The 16,622-nt window shown below is 48.8% G+C and overlaps 1 protein-coding gene across 1 annotated transcript in view; it reads left to right on the top strand.

Moving 5' to 3' along the window:
* Positions 1-15,253, top strand: part of gas2l1 (growth arrest-specific 2 like 1) — a 54,257-nt gene extending 39,004 nt beyond the window's left edge. Inside the window, exons 3-5 of the mRNA XM_072432713.1 lie at positions 5,700-5,796; positions 7,475-7,736; positions 13,403-15,253. Of these exons, the coding sequence (XP_072288814.1) occupies positions 5,700-5,796; positions 7,475-7,736; positions 13,403-15,176 (2,133 nt within the window). The 3' untranslated portion in view covers positions 15,177-15,253. The remainder of the gene's footprint in view (positions 1-5,699; positions 5,797-7,474; positions 7,737-13,402) is intronic.
* Positions 15,254-16,622: the final 1,369 nt, after the last annotated feature.

The raw sequence follows: 16,622 nt of genomic DNA on the forward strand, positions 1-16,622 counted from the left end.
GCTTCACTTCTTGCGCCGGTCCGCTTGTTTGAAGATGGTTGTGTCAATGCCTGCCTGCTCCTGCCTGCTCCTGCCTGCTCCTGCCTGCTCTTGCCTGCTCCTGCCTGCTCCTGCCTGCTCCTCTTGAGTCCACAGCGTATGACAGGCCTAAGCAGCAGTCTTCAGACCCCTGCATGTCTACTCCGTGCCCTTGTCTGCCTGGGTCTCCATGGTAACACGCACTCATCAAGTCCCTGCGACACACGGCTCCTCCAGCTGAGAGAAAAGGACCAGAGCTGGACGGGAAAGACAAACACTCCAACTATTGACCTTATTCCGCCCATGTTTGCCTCTTTTTGTCTCGGATCGGCACTTCTGTTGTAATGGCACTTCTGTTGTCACGGCACTTCTGTTGCCACGGCACTTCTGTTGCCACGGCACTTCTGTTGTAATGGCACTTCTGTTGTCACGGCACTTCTGTTGCCACGGCACTTCTGTTGTCACGGCATTTCTGTTGTCACGGCACTTCTGTTGCCACGGCACTTCTGTTGCCACGGCACTTCTGTTGTCACGGCACTTCTGTTGTCACGGCACTTCTGTTGTCACGGCACTTCTCTTGTCACGGCACTTCTGTTGTCACTGCGCTTCTGTTGTCACAGCACTTCTGTTGCAATGGCACTTCTGTCGTCATGGCACTTCTGTTGCCATGGCACTTCTGTTGTCACAGCACTTCTGTTGCAATGGCACCTTCTGTGCCACGGCACTTCTGTTGTAATGGCACTTCTGTCGTCATGGCACTTCTGTTGCCACGGCACTTCTCTTGTCACGGCACTTCTGTCGTCATGGCACTTCTGTTGCCACGGCACTTCTCTTGTCACGGCACTTCTGTTGTCACAGCACTTCTGTTGCAATGGCACCTTCTGTTGCCACGGCACTTCTGTTGCCACGGCACTTCTGTTGCCACGGCACTTCTGTTGCCACGGCACTTCTGTTGCCACGGCACTTCTGTTGTCACGGCACTTCTGTCGTCATGGCACTTCTGTTGCCACGGCACTTCTGTTGTCACAGCACTTCTGTTGCAATGGCACCTTCTGTGCCACGGCACTTCTGTTGTAATGGCACTTCTGTCGTCATGGCACTTCTGTTGCCACGGCACTTCTCTTGTCACGGCACTTCTGTCGTCATGGCACTTCTGTTGCCACGGCACTTCTCTTGTCACGGCACTTCTGTTGTCACAGCACTTCTGTTGCAATGGCACCTTCTGTTGCCACGGCACTTCTGTTGCCACGGCACTTCTGTTGCCACGGCACTTCCGTTGTTATGGCACTTCCGTTGTAATGGCACCTTCAGTTGTCACGGCACTTCTGTTGTCACGGCACTTCTGTTGCCACGGCACTTCTGTTGCCACGGCACTTCTGTTGCCACGGCACTTCTGTTGTCACGGCACTTCTGTTGTCACGGCACTTCCGTTGTTATGGCACTTCCGTTGTAATGGCACCTTCAGTTGTCACGGCACTTCTGTTGTCACGGCACTTCTGTTGTCACGGCACTTCTGTTGCCACGGCACTTCTGTTGTCACGGCACTTCTGTTGCCACGGCACTTCTGTTGCCACGGCACTTCTGTTGCCACGGCACTTCTGTTGCCACGGCACTTCCGTTGTTATGGCACTTCCGTTGTAATGGCACCTTCAGTTGTCACGGCACTTCTGTTGCCACGGCACTTCTGTTGCCACGGCACTTCTGTTGCCACGGCACTTCTGTTGCCACGGCACTTCTGTTGCCACGGCACTTCCGTTGTTATGGCACTTCCGTTGTAATGGCACCTTCAGTTGTCACGGCACTTCTGTTGCCACGGCACTTCTGTTGCCACGGCACTTCTGTTGCCACGGCACTTCCGTTGTAATGGCACCTTCAGTTGTCACGGCACTTCTGTTGTCACGGCACTTCTGTCGTCATGGCACTTCTGTTGCCACGGCACTTCTCTTGTCACGGCACTTCTGTTGTCACAGCGCTTCTGTTGCAATGGCACCTTCTGTTGCCACGGCACTTCTGTTGCCACGGCACTTCTGTTGCCACGGCACTTCCGTTGTTATGGCACTTCCGTTGTAATGGCACCTTCAGTTGTCACGGCACTTCTGTTGTCACGGCACTTCTGTTGTCATGCCACGGCACTTCTGTTGCCACGGCACTTCTGTTGTCACGGCACTTCCGTTGTTATGGCACTTCCGTTGTAATGGCACCTTCAGTTGCCACGGCACTTCTGTTGCCACGGCACTTCCGTTGTTATGGCACTTCCGTTGTAATGGCACCTTCAGTTGTCACGGCACTTCTGTTGTCACGGCACTTCTGTTGTCACGGCACTTCTGTTGCCACGGCACTTCTGTTGCCACGGCACTTCTGTTGCCACGGCACTTCCGTTGTTATGGCACTTCCGTTGTAATGGCACCTTCAGTTGTCATGGCACTTCTGTTGTCACGGCACTTCTGTTGCCACGGCACTTCTGTTGCCACGGCACTTCCGTTGTAATGGCACCTTCAGTTGTCACGGCACTTCTGTTGCCACGGCACTTCTGTTGCCACGGCACTTCTGTTGCCACGGCACTTCCGTTGTTATGGCACTTCCGTTGTAATGGCACCTTCAGTTGTCATGGCACTTCTGTTGTCACGGCACTTCTGTTGCCACGGCACTTCTGTTGCCACGGCACTTCCGTTGTAATGGCACCTTCAGTTGTCACGGCACTTCTGTTGTCACGGCACTTCTGTTGCCACGGCACTTCTGTTGTCACGGCACTTCTGTTGTCACGGCACTTCTGTTGTCACGGCACTTCTGTTGCACTTTCCCCCCGTTTATGCTGGAAATGCCATTACAACAGAAATTTCGATCCGAGGAAAAAAGAGGGAAAAGTGTGCGGGGGTCATAAGGTCACTGGGCAAAAAATATTGATGACATCAGAGTGTAAATTAAAGGGGGATTGTCCCAATGTAAGGTTGCTTGGTAACCGTGTGATGTCGTCATTTCCAATCAGAAAGTATAATTGTAAGTGAAATGAGCATTCCAACTTGGCATAGTTGCTTTGCCTGCATTGGCAGGGCCCAGACTGGTGGAACGAGCATGTCATTTTGCTCCTGAACACAGGAGTTTATGGCTGGTGTCAGGTGTATCTTATGATCTGCCTCCTGCGGTGGTGACAGCAGAGCGTCCTTGGCCCCGTCTCCATGGTAACAGCCCGGCGATGGGGGCGGGACAGCTGAGGCCCTCTCATACAGCTGCAGGGGGACAAACGGGGAGTCATTTTCTGTCTGCCATTAGCGATCTGATCTGTGTGGTTTAACTGTCACTCCTGGGCCCAGCCACAGCAGAAATAAACCAAAGTGAAGGATTTTTAAGGAGGGAAAATGCTCAAATATACTAAATATATTAAATATATTAAATATACTAAATATATTACATATATTAAATATACTATAGAGTCTAGAGTAGATTGATGTGTGTAAAATATCCAATGTTCATGAGACCAAGTCACAGATGCACAGATGGACCTGAAAACCACAGAGGAGCAGACAGGAGCAGACAGGAGCAGACAGGAGCAGGCAGGAGCAGACAGGAGCAGGCAGGAGCAGACAGGAGCAAATAGGAATAGGCCGGAGGTGACAGGAGCTGCTGCTTCCGTAGCACATGGGAGTGTTAGCTGTTAGCCTGCTGCTTCCGTAGCACATGGGAGTGTTAGCTGTTAGCCTGCTGCTTCCGTAGCACATGGGAGTGTTAGCTGTTAGCCTGCTGCTTCCGTAGCACATGGGAGTGTTAGCTGTTAGCCTGCTGCTTCCGTAGCACATGGGAGTGTTAGCTGTTAGCCTGCTGCTTCTGTAGCACATGGGAGTGTTAGCTGTTAGCCTGCTGCTTCTGTAGCATAGAAAGTATGGGCTTATCTCTATCATTTCAGAAAAGTCTCGGGGGGTCATTTTTCATTTCACAATACAAATTAATATTTACTCCAGTATTGTGGTTAGGCTAACAAGCTTGTAAATTGGTCAGTGTACAATAATCCAGGAGTGATCGAATTTAGAAAAAAAATCTAAAAATCAAGTCGTTTACGCTCCATCCAAAAGTCATCTCAGATTGTTGATACCCTGAATAGGCCTTTTAAAAAATGCAAAAAGATCTTTAAAAAATGGTGGAAATGGAACCAACAAGGAATGGCATTTATATCCCTTATGTGTCTGGACTTCCTGAACTGTGGTTTTAAAATCCACATTCTGGTGTATTTAAACCAGCATCACCTTAAGACAGGAACGGGTTCATCCTAAGGACAAGACGCCCACACGAAAACGGAGCCATAGTGAAGAAGACTGTGATGAGGATTAGGTGAGATTAAACAGCCACTGCTGGCTTGTATCTGCAAAAAAGACACTTGAATTCTGGATTGCAGTCGGCTGTGCATCTTCATCTTCAAACCGCAAACGAGATTTTAAGCAGGAGAAGAGATGAAAGAGTGGTGAAGGAGGCAATGTTTACCTGCCAGCCCCGCCCACATTCTGTTCGAATGCGTAAGGGTCTGGAATCGGAGTCAGAGCCAATGAAATCGTCGGTCATCCGTTTACCAACCAATCCCAGTTGGAGGTTTTAACTCGTCACACAGAAGATAACTCGAGATACAGAAGTAACGCTTTCCACCCCCGTTCCAAAACATTCAAGATGGCGGACCCGGCTCGTGACCCGGCTCGTGACCCGGCTCGTGACCCGGCCCGTGACCCGGCCCGTGACCCGGCCCCGTGACCCGGCCCCGTGACCCGGCTCGTGACCCGGCTCGTGACCCGGCTGGTGACCCAGCTCATGACTCGAGTGTTCACTTCTGCTCTCGCTTCGGTTTGAACATCAGGAAAGTCCGCTCTACTCGCCGTGATGAACGTGCTTTAGATGCGGTTATACGAAGGGCGTCATCGCGATTCAGGAGACATTTTCTGCGTTCAGGACGGAGAACGTGGAACACGCCTTGTTGACATGGGCTACGTAACATCCGGTTAAGCGTGTCACATTTTTGCGTCACTTCTGGGTTTATGTGATTGGTTCTGTCTCTGCTCTAAACTCCGCCCTCCTGCGGTTGAGCCCCGCCCTCACACAGTTTTGATAAGTAGTTTGTTGGGAACGGCTGGTCAATATAATTGACAGCGGTGTGCTCCTGCCATAAGTGAGAAGACGAGCCACTCAAATGCTATTCAGTGCTAGCACTACATAGCACTGTACTATCCCATAACATGTTCAAAATTAAAAATGGCTTTCAGATGGAAGTCTAAACATCTTGATTTGTACAACAATGTCCTGATTTGGTGTTAATACTCCATCTACTGGAATTACCATGGTGAAAAAAACAAAAGCTAGCTTGCCCCAGCATGCTAACGTAAGGACACAGTTATAATGAAGCAGAAAGGCTCTGAACTGGTCTGGTGAAGATTTATGGACGTGAAAACACCTCAGAGTCCTCTCGACCTTGAGGCTCAGAGCAGGAGCAAACATGATTAAGGAAACAAGTGTAAATGAAACTAAATACTACTCCAAGTATGTTTTTGATGAGGAACAATGTTAGAACATGGTTAAAAGAGAGAATAAAGTCAATTTTGCCCCTTTCAAATGGGGCTGCGGTGTTATTTCTTATTTGGCGTTGCTCTGGCTGGGGAACGCTGTGACTGTATCATGTGACTAAGTATTCTCCTGTTCTCCGGCAGGTCCTGCGCACCCACGTGATGGTGCGGGTGGGTGGCGGCTGGGACACTCTGGAGCATTACCTGGACAAACACGACCCATGCCGCTGCGCCGCCTTTGGTGAGTCTGACATCACTTCCTGTCCTGCTGCCCGTGCTGGTCTGTCACAGTCATGGTCATGTGACTTCTGAATCCTGACTTTAATCACACACTCGTCAACTGCTCCCTGAATATTGCTTTCATATTTTTTTATTCTCAGCCCTCAATATTCAAAAATGTAAATGTATTATAGAAATCTTCAAAAAGGCGACGCCTCTGATTTGTCTTTAAAACATGAACAATTTAACTAGTTGGTTTTGAACAGTTTGCAGTATGTAAATATGTACATTGTTCACATTTAAAGCTAAATTATTTTGAAATGGACTCCAAAATATCTAGACCAATTCCTTAAAGGCGCAATGGATGATTTTTGCTCATGCTGTTGTGTACCATGCTCATGCTGTTGTGTACCATGCTCATGCTGTTGTGTAACATGCTCATGCTGTTGTGTAACATGCTCATGCTGTTGTGTAACATGCTCATGCTGTTGTGTACCATGCTCATGCTGTTGTGTACCATGCTCATGCTGTTGTGTAACATGCTCATGCTGTTGTGTAACATGCTCATGCTGTTGTGTACCATGCTCATGCTGTTGTGTACCATGCTCATGCTGTTGTGTAACATGCTCATGCTGTTGTGTAACATGCTCATGCTGTTGTGTACCATGCTCATGCTGTTGTGTAACATGCTCATGCTGTTGTGTAACATGCTCATGCTGTTGTGTAACATGCTCATGCTGTTGTGTACCATGCTCATGCTGTTGTGTAACATGCTCATGCTGTTGTGTACCATGCTCATGCTGTTGTGTAACATGCTCATGCTGTTGTGTAACATGCTCATGCTGTTGTGTAACATGCTCATGCTGTTGTGTAACATGCTCATGCTGTTGTGTAACATGCTCATGCTGTTGTGTAACATGCTCATGCTGTTGTGTACCATGCTCATGCTGTTGTGTAACATGCTCATGCTGTTGTGTAACATGCTCATGCTGTTGTGTAACATGCTCATGCTGTTGTGTACCATGCTCATGCTGTTGTGTAACATGCTCATGCTGTTGTGTAACATGCTCATGCTGTTGTGTACCATGCTCATGCTGTTGTGTAACATGCTCATGCTGTTGTGTAACATGCTCATGCTGTTGTGTAACATGCTCATGCTGTTGTGTACCATGCTCATGCTGTTGTGTAACATGCTCATGCTGTTGTGTAACATGCTCATGCTGTTGTGTAACATGCTCATGCTGTTGTGTAACATGCTCATGCTGTTGTGTAACATGCTCATGCTGTTGTGTAACATGCTCATGCTGTTGTGTACCATGCTCATGCTGTTGTGTAACATGCTCATGCTGTTGTGTAACATGCTCATGCTGTTGTGTACCATGCTCATGCTGTTGTGTAACATGCTCATGCTGTTGTGTAACATGCTCATGCTGTTGTGTACCATGCTCATGCTGTTGTGTAACATGCTCATGCTGTTGTGTACCATGCTCATGCTGTTGTGTACCATGCTCATGCTGTTGTGTAACATGCTCATGCTGTTGTGTAACATGCTCATGCTGTTGTGTACCATGCTCATGCTGTTGTGTAACATGCTCATGCTGTTGTGTACCATGCTCATGCTGTTGTGTAACATGCTCATGCTGTTGTGTACCATGCTCATGCTGTTGTGTAACATGCTCATGCTGTTGTGTACCCTGCAGCTCACCGTTACCACCAGACCAAAGCCAGTGGCCAGGCCCAGGGCGCCCAGAGCAAGTCCTCCAGTGCCCAGTCGTCCCGCTCCACCAGCCCGGGGCCCCATTGGAGGAACGAGCCCACCATCAGCACCTGTAAAGCAGACTCCTCCCCGTGCCGCTCAGGTTCCTCCCCTAACCGCTCCTTCGAGGTGGACAGCCCCGCCCACAGCCTGTTGCCCCGGCCCCCTCGGGACCGCTCCGAGCCTCGACACCTCAGCCGCCTCAGGTAGGGCTCTGCACCGGCACCAATCAAGAAAGAGAAAGAGAAAGAGAAAATATTTGAGGATTTGAAGTCTGAATTTTCCTTTTGCTGATGTTGTTGACACCTTTTTGCAGCCTCTGGTCACCAGAGTGATGAATCCTATGCATCATTACGAGTATTTTATGTATATTTTTTATCTTTAAATTGCGAGCATGAAAGCTGTGAGCCACAAGCAAAAGGCAAACAAACAACTTTACTTCATCAATGTTCTGCTACAGAGCTCACAAATATAATTTCCCCTTGGGGATGAATGAACGTTATTCTAATTCCGATTCACTAGCCCAAAGGTCAGTTGGTGGTGTTGGTCAGAGGGGCCTATGGCACAGACAGGCAGCCTCACTTGAACGGGGCAGCTGTGGCTACAGAAACAGTGTAGAGCAGTGCATTCAGAACAAATACAAAACAACACTTAACGCTAGATTTGATCCTTGCACCAATAGTAGTGCAGGGCGTCGGCCGGAGCACCTCGCTGGAGGTCTGTGTTCCACAGTCTGCAGAGGGAACTTCAGCAGTGGTGGGGAGTACTCAGTTTGCTAAAGTACAATTTTCTTGAGTCACTTTTTAATGCAATTGTAATTGAGTCATTTTCAGAGCTGATATTTGAGTAACATGTTGTACAGTGTCAGTTTCTTCTGTAAAAGTGTTGTTTCTCCTCTTATTGTGAGTAAATCTATACATGACACGAGTTTAATGTTGAAAAGATGAAATGCGTTGTTTCTGTTTCTTTAGATATGACTTAGATATTTCTCATTTCTATGTCCAAACTGTCTCACCTTTGAAAATACCAGATTTTGTGTATTATTTAATGTTCATTATTTCTAATTTCATTAACTTGTATTCACTTTAATTTGCAATTCATGTGTACTTCTACTAGAGACTATGACAGTAGTGGATCTGGTTTGTGAGGCTCACACAGGACAAGAATCCTGTCCCAGGTGACACGCCCTGATCTGCCCTCAGCTTTACTCGCAGGTTCCCCCTAGTGGCTCAGCACGGTCTCAAAACGGGGATCAATCATTTGTTTTGTTGAGATTTTCTTTCGTGGTTGTTTTCAGATGCTAGAATGTGCTCAAGTCCCTCCCTCAGATAGTATTATAACAGGCCGTGGCAGTTTCGGCTCTGTAGACACTCCCATTATAACATGGCATGGGGCAGTGTGGGTGGAGCCATGCAGCGCTATAATGGACTTTTATCTCTATATTTCAGAAAACAAAAACGTTGTGCAACAAGCGTCATTGTAATTCACTATTATTAGATATTGTCTGTGGTGCAGGGCAGTCACTGCACATGTGCCATGTTAGAAATATAAATTATTCAGTACGTCTATAATGCAGATGACATAGTTACATCACTGTCTCATCCTAAAGAACTGTTTGGTTTTGGGTTTTTAGATTTTGTGCCATAGGATTTATTGACAGGAAAGTACAGTGTGAAATGAGGCATGAGAGAAGGGAGGACATGCAGCGGTCCCAATCAAGCTGCACCTGCAGCTCGGCATACGTGTGCTGTGCTTAACCACTCCACCACCGGCAACCATCAGGTGGTTATTTAGTTTAATGAGCATCATATTAATGCTCTTACAATTTGTTCATTGGTTCATTACTTATCAACATTTATAAGGTATTGTAACCTATTTACAAATGGTGTCTGTGTGTGTGTGTGTGTGTGTGTGTGTCTCTGTGTGTGTGTGTGTGTGTGTGTGTGTGTGTGTGTCTCTGTCTGTGTGTGTGTGTGTGTGTGTGTGTGTGTCTCTCTGTGTGTGTGTGTGTGTGTCTCTGTGTGTGTGTGTGTGTGTGTGTGTGTCTCTGTGTGTGTGTGTGTGTCTCTGTCTGTGTGTGTGTGTGTGTGTGTGTCTCTCTGTGTGTGTGTGTGTGTGTGTGTCTCTCTCTGTGTGTGTGTGTGTGTGTGTCTCTGTGTGTGTGTGTGTGTGTGTGTGTGTCTGTGTCTCTGTGTGTGGCTCTGTGTGTCTCTGTGTGTGTCTGTGTGTGTGTCTCTGTGTGTGTGTGTGTGTGTCTGTGTCTCTGTGTGTGTGTGTGTGTGTGTGTCTGTGTCTCTGTGTGTGTGTGTGTGTGTGTCTCTGTGTGTGTCTCTGTGTGTGGCTCTGTGTGTGTCTCTGTGTGTGTCTCTGTGTGTGGCTCTGTGTGTGTCTCTGTGTGGCTCTGTGGCTCTGTGGCTTTGTGTGTGTCTGTGTTTGTCTGTCTCTCTGTGTGTGTCTCTGCCTCTGTCTGTGTCTCTCTGTGTTTGTGTGTGTCTCTCTGTCTCTGTGTGTGTCTCTCTGTGTCTGTGTCTCTCTGTCTCTGTGTGTCTCTCTGTCTCTGTGTGTGTCTCTCTGTGTCTGTGTCTCTCTGTCTCTGTGTCTCTCTGTCTCTGTGTGTGTCTCTCTGTGTCTGTGTCTCTCTGTCTCTGTGTGTCTCTCTGTCTCTGTGTGTGTCTCTCTGTGTCTGTGTCTCTCTGTCTCTGTGTGTCTCTCTTTCTCTGTGTGTGTCTCTCTGTGTCTGTGTGTGTCTGTGTGTCTGTCTCTGTGTCTCTGTGTGTCTCTCTGTGTGTCTGTGTCTCTCTGTCTCTGTGTGTGTCTCTGTCTCTCTGTGTCTTTGTGTGTCTGTCTCTTGTGTCTCTGTGTGTGTCTCTGTCTCTGTGTGTGTCTCTCTGTATCTGTGTCTCTCTGTGTCTTTGTGTGTCTGTCTCTTGTGTCTCTGTGTGTGTCTCTGTCTCTGTGTGTGTCTCTCTGTATCTGTGTCTCTCTGTGTCTTTGTGTGTCTGTCTCTTGTGTCTCTGTGTGTGTCTCTGTCTCTGTGTGTGTCTCTCTGTATCTGTGTCTCTCTGTGTCTTTGTGTGTCTGTCTCTGTGTGTCTCTGTGTGTGTCTCTGTCTCTGTGTGTGTCTCTCTGTATCTGTGTCTCTCTGTGTCTTTGTGTGTCTGTCTCTTGTGTCTCTGTGTGTGTCTCTGTCTCTGTGTGTGTCTCTCTGTATCTGTGTCTCTCTGTGTCTTTGTGTGTCTGTCTCTGTGTGTCTCTCTGTTTCTCTCTGTCTCTCTGTCTGTGTCTCTCTTTCTCTCTGTCTTTCTGTGTCTCTGTCTCTGTGCTTCTGTGTTTGATATGATCTTGTGTCTTTACTGCATTAGCCAGATTGGTGCCTTAAAAGAGTAGATTTAACATGCAGACGTTTGGCTGTAGGACACATGCAGTGACGAGGCTCAAAGGCACGATGGCAGGGGCCCGTCCCTGCGCCCAGGGGCCCGTCCATGCGCCCAGGGGCCGGTCCATGCGCATTAGCACTGTTTGGCTGGAGCGTTAATCTGACGGCCCAGACACGCCCGCTCGTGGAAGTAGGTCAACAGGTGGAGGCCGGACATCAACACCAGCTAATTATGTCTGCAAATAGAAACTGATTGACTAGAACTCAGCGGGGGCGTGGCTAAAGGGAGTGGCTAAAATGTGTTATGCTGTTAATGAAGTGTCTCTAGTTAATCTGCAGATGTTGTAGTTTGATTGGAGAAATATAACGAGATAATGGGAAATTATAAGAGGAAACATTTGTGGATTTTAATTTTGAATTTTCCTTGGATATGAAACTTCACTGGCTTTATACAATGCATTACAGTCACTGTTGTTGTTGACGCCTGAGTAACCAGAGTGAATCATCTGCATCATTAGTATTTTATCTTCACCTTGGTCCTAAAGCCCGTCTTGGCGCCGCCCTATGACCTCATCCTTCCTCTGTGTGAGTCACATGGGGCGTCGACCTCCAGAGAAAATGAGTTTCACACCGACTAAAAAGCAGTTTTTGGGCCGTCCAGGGCACCTGAGCATTGTTGACGTGTTGGTCACATGAACATTGGACATTTACACAAATGGATCTACTTTAGCATATTTAGGGGTGGGAGGCGTGTCACTGTCAAGGAGGCGTGTCACTGTCAAGGAGGCGTGTCACTGTCAAGGAGGCGTGTCACTGTCAAGGAGGAGTGTCACTGTCAAGGAGGCGTGTCACTGTCAAGGAGGCGTGTCACTGTCAGAGAGGCGTGTCACTGTCAAGGAGGCGTGTCACTGTCAAGGAGGAGTGTCACTGTCAGAGAGGCGTGTCACTGTCAAGGAGGCGTGTCACTGTCAGAGAGGCGTGTCACTGTCAGAGAGGCGTGTCACTGTCAAGGAGGCGTGTCACTGTCAAGGAGGCGTGTCACTGTCAAGGAGGCGTGTCACTGTCAGGGAGGCGTGTCACTGTCAGGGAAGCCGTTGTGTGTGGGCCGTTGTGACTGGGCCGCTGTGACCGGGCCGGGCCTCTGGCCGGTGCGTGACAGAACAGAGGCGCCTCAGCGCGGCTCACACTCTCTAATCCTTCACTCTGGCTCGGTCTCTCCGTTAATCCCTGGTCTTTGCTCTTCCAAGAAACAGCATGTGCCCCAACTGCGTCCAAGCAACAGGTTCATGGTCAGCATCGGCCCACTGCATCAGGGAGATGACCCAATGTCCAGTCATATCCAGCCATTGTACCATTTTCAGTTCATTGTGTATATTTGGAATCTGGTGGTATTGGTATTAGCATTAGCATTAGCATTAGCGAGGATGACATTAGAAGATTCAAGTGCCCTAAGAAGTGGCTCTAATCTGCATCATTAAAGTTAAACGCACAGTGGGGACTCTGTACGCTGGTGATCTGACTTACGTCCTCCAGGACACCACTCTTGTCCTAGTCTTACACTATCAGGGGAATTTAGTCAATTTGTATTGGCACTAAACGTTTTTAGCTATATTAGTTTAAAAAAATGACACTTATCTACAACGACGCAATAGAAAAGCCACAACTCATTTACTTTGAGCATTTGATTTTTTTTACATCAGCCACGTTTTGACTGGTTCACTTTGGAGCGTGGTGCGGTCCAGAAGTGTCTCTGTCTTCAGTGAATCATACTGGGACACTTTAGAGCAGGCATGTCCAAACTACGGCCTGGGGGCCAAATACGGCCCTCAGACAAATTTTTGTTGGCCCTCCGGCTTCCTGCTAAGTTGGTCTAAACAACAAAAAGTAGTACTTTTTACTGTAAAATTGGAAAAATTCAAGCATTTTGACGTTATATAGACCTAATACTATTGTTCCAAGTCTTACTAAAGGTGTGGAGGCATCATAACTATGTCGAATACAACATTTCATTCGACTGGTTTGACATAGTCGGTTTGTTTGTGGCCCTCTGCTCCGTATAAGTTTCAAAACGCGGCCCCCGGTGAAAAAAGTTTGGACACCCCTGTTTAGAGCGTGACGATGGATCATAGAGAATGCAGACTCAGATATATCAGATATAAACGGAAAACGCTGACTTGATCTTGTAATAAACCCCTGTATTCTAAACCAAAGCTAGCACACTTTAGCATCAGCTGTTTCCTGTTTATCGACGCACGGCATCAAGACTCAAAATATTATGTTTCTTTTGCGTCGTCTGATCTGACACATATAAGCTACGTTTTGACCAGCCCTGACCCCCCAGTCCAGGATGAGTCTCCATGCAGTGTCCTGGCTCCCAACTGTTCCAAGGGGCGCTAAAGCTTCTCTGGAGGATCAGGGCCAGTCAAACTGTGGCTTGTTGGAAATACATTTTTATCTCTGCTGCAAATAGCTGACTGTTGTCTGTTTGTGTCGCAGGAATAGTAGCAGCGCTCTGCCGTTGACCAGACGTCTCTCCGGGGACAGCGACTCGTCCACCGCGTCCTCAAAGGGAGGAGGAGGTCCGTACACGCGACGCTCTGGTGAGGAGGTCATCCTGATGGTCAACCGCAAGGAGGGCCGGCATGTTCTCGAAAGACCCGGCGCGTCTAATCCAGCCAGGACCTTACGCCCGACGCCCCGAGCGCGCAGCCAGACCAGAGAGCCCGGTCTCAAACCCAGTCCCCCCACCACCACCTACGACAGGCCGGAGAGGGGCCGCTCTCTGGGCACCGATGGGCCCCGGAGGTTCCATGTTCCTCGTTCACACAGCCAGGGGAAGCTCATCAGTCGTACCCGCGCTAGTGATGCTAGTCCTGGGCCAGCGTCTCGTTTCAGGGATCCCCAAAGAGAGGAGCTCAAGCCTAAGCAGGGGGTCCCGTCCTCCCCCAGAACTGCTAAGAGGCAGCCATCAGCGGGCGTCAACTCGCCAGTGAAGGGTGCGTCCGTCGTCAACAGCAACCCAAGTAAGAAGAGCATCACCACGCCTAGACCTCCAGCCCCTCGGTCCCCCTCCCTTGGCAAAGGATGCCTCCCCCCAGTGTCAGGGGGCCGGCGCTCTCCTCACTCCTCCCACCACCATGTAACCCGCCCGCCCCGGCAGTCTCATGGCCGAGGGGCTCCGCATCGGAATGGGCTGGCGGAGGAGTCGAGGGGGCTGGCCTTTCACATGCCCCCGCTGGACCCACAGAGAGAGCAGGACTTATACCGCAGTCTGGAGGCGGAGTTTTTGGAAAATACTCAACAGGTGACGTCTGGAGCGGGGGCGGGGCCTAGAACACACCTGGTGCCCGCATCTGACGTCACAGACTCCGCCTACTCCTCCTCTAACTCCTCCTCCTCCTTGCTGAACGTCGGCACAAAGACCGGTTCTCTTCCAGACCTAAAGGAGTCCAGGAGGACACAGCGGCCCCTCCATGTGGAGGACCCACTAACTTTACTCTCCAGACAGAATTCAGGGGCCAGTGGGCTGGGTCAGGAGCCAGAGCACTTGGCCGGCCGGGGCCTCAGGAAGCTCCCCGCCATCTCCAGTTCCTCTGAGGACAAGGAGCGTACTGCTGACACGTCCAATCATTTACAGAGCCAAGCACCTGTCCAGGCCCAGTGTAGGAGCCTGAACGGGGGCCGTGCATCTTCTGGGGGGTCGGGGGGCCAAACTGAACTAGGACATGTTCCGTGTGTAAATCACCTGGCAGACGGCCCTAATGAGGAGAACTGCAGTGAGGAGCTCCGGCCCCTCTCCCTCCCTGTCTCAGAGGAGTACCCAGACTCCTCCAGTGAGAGCTCCTCCATGTGCTTCAGTCTGAGTGACTCCCCCCCCCCGCCCCATCACTGCTCAGGCCTGGCCAATGGAGGGACAGAGTCCTCAAGGAAAGACCTCCACAAGCACAAGCTGAGGGCCAGAGGGAGGCCCCGCACTGACCCCAGGCCTGCCCATAGCCCCTCCAGGATCCCCACCCCAGTCAAGTACAGGTCCCCCTGCCACACTCCGGTCACCTTTAGGTCCCCCTGCCACACTCCGGTCACCTTTAGGTCCCCCTGCCACACTCCGGTCACCTTTAGGTCCCCCTGTCATACCCCTGTCACCTTTAGGTCACCCTGCCACACACCCCCTCTGTCCCCCAAGGGCCTTGCAGGCCGGGCCTCCTGTAAGGCCCTGCACCAGGCCTTCCCTGGACAGTCAGGGAGTCTGGACAATGAAGCTTGGATGTAAACCAAACAATCGGGGTGTTTTTTATGGGTTGAATACTGACTATGATTGTGTCCACGCTAATGCATTTTTATTTCAAACCAAATCAGCCAAAGCCCAAGATAAAAAATATTATGTCAGAATTTTTAATATAATTTTAAATCTTGAGTCTCTGAACGCCACATTTTCAATTGTGCTTTTTTCTGTCGGGACAGTTCAATGGTGATCTGTGGTGATCTGTGGTGATCTGTGGTGATCAGCGTTGATAAAACCTGCTCACCTCTAGTGAACATCCCTGAACATCCTTTGGTGAGTTTATATTTAGAAGTTATGAACTCTCGTGAGAACGAAATGGGAAAAGTAGAAATAAATGTAAAATGATCATCTCTTGCTAACGACTTGATCTTGTGACAAACTGCTGTATTTCCAGTGATGATAACTTTATCATCACTGGATGATTTAGCCTTAGCCAAACAAAGCTAGCGCATGTTAGCATCAGCTGTTTCCTGTTTATCGATGCACAGCACTCGTGTCAAGACCAAATATATTATATTTCCATAATGCGTCTAATATTATACAATCCAAAAAGATGCCAAAACAGAGACGCAGAAGTGAAATAAATGCAAATAAAGCTGAGGATTCACTGGAAGCTGTGTCTACTCCAGCTTTAGCCAAGAACTTGGAATTACTAAAGTCTTTTTGTGAATTGCTCAAGAAGAAAAGGAATTATTTAGTTCTTAAAATCAAGAACTCATTTATGTTTGGGTCGGTTGCTCTGGTAGCGGACCCAGGACACCCCCAAGTGAAGCGTCTGGGGGCCCCGGGCCGGTCCAAATGTGGCTTTAGATTTAAGTTTAATGTTGTTTTTGGGCATGGGGTTTTGAATGGAAATGCATTAGTGTGGTGGACCTGGTTTTGCAAAAAAAAAAAAAAAAAAAACATGGGGCAATGGACTGTTTTTTATTGCATGTCGACTCTTTTTAAGTTTTACCCCCGGCAGACTGCAGGGGGCGTGTCAGACTGCAGGGGGCGTGGCAGACTGCAGGGGGCGTGTCAGACTGCAGGGGGCGTGGCAGACTACAGGGGGCGTCATGCTGCTTTTTTTGCACTCAAGCCAAATTATTTATTACCAAAGGAATGGTTTTTATGTTTTTATGGTTTTTATGTTGGTGATTCTGTTGCATGGACTTCCGGGAATAGCCTGGCGCCCTCTGGTGGTGAAGCTCCACATTCCAGCTTCAAATACTGCTCTAAGTTTATACTCCAATATTTGAGTGTAAGAATAATACTTTAAGGTTTAATGACTGCAACATGCTTCTGTCGTCTGCTTCATATCACAACTAACCTAGATTTTATTCTTTTCTTTTTTAAGAGTTTATTCAAGCCATCGCGGTGGAAGCAGTTTTGAGCCATAACATAACGGGAAATACAATCAACTGAGACTGTAGCGCTTATTAAAAAGAAGCTGTA

Source organism: Eucyclogobius newberryi, unplaced genomic scaffold (genome assembly GCF_026437365.1).
Source record: "Eucyclogobius newberryi isolate DKJ021-1_F unplaced genomic scaffold, fEucNew1.0.hap1 SCAF_6, whole genome shotgun sequence".
Classification (NCBI taxonomy): Eukaryota; Metazoa; Chordata; class Actinopteri; order Gobiiformes; family Gobiidae; genus Eucyclogobius; species Eucyclogobius newberryi.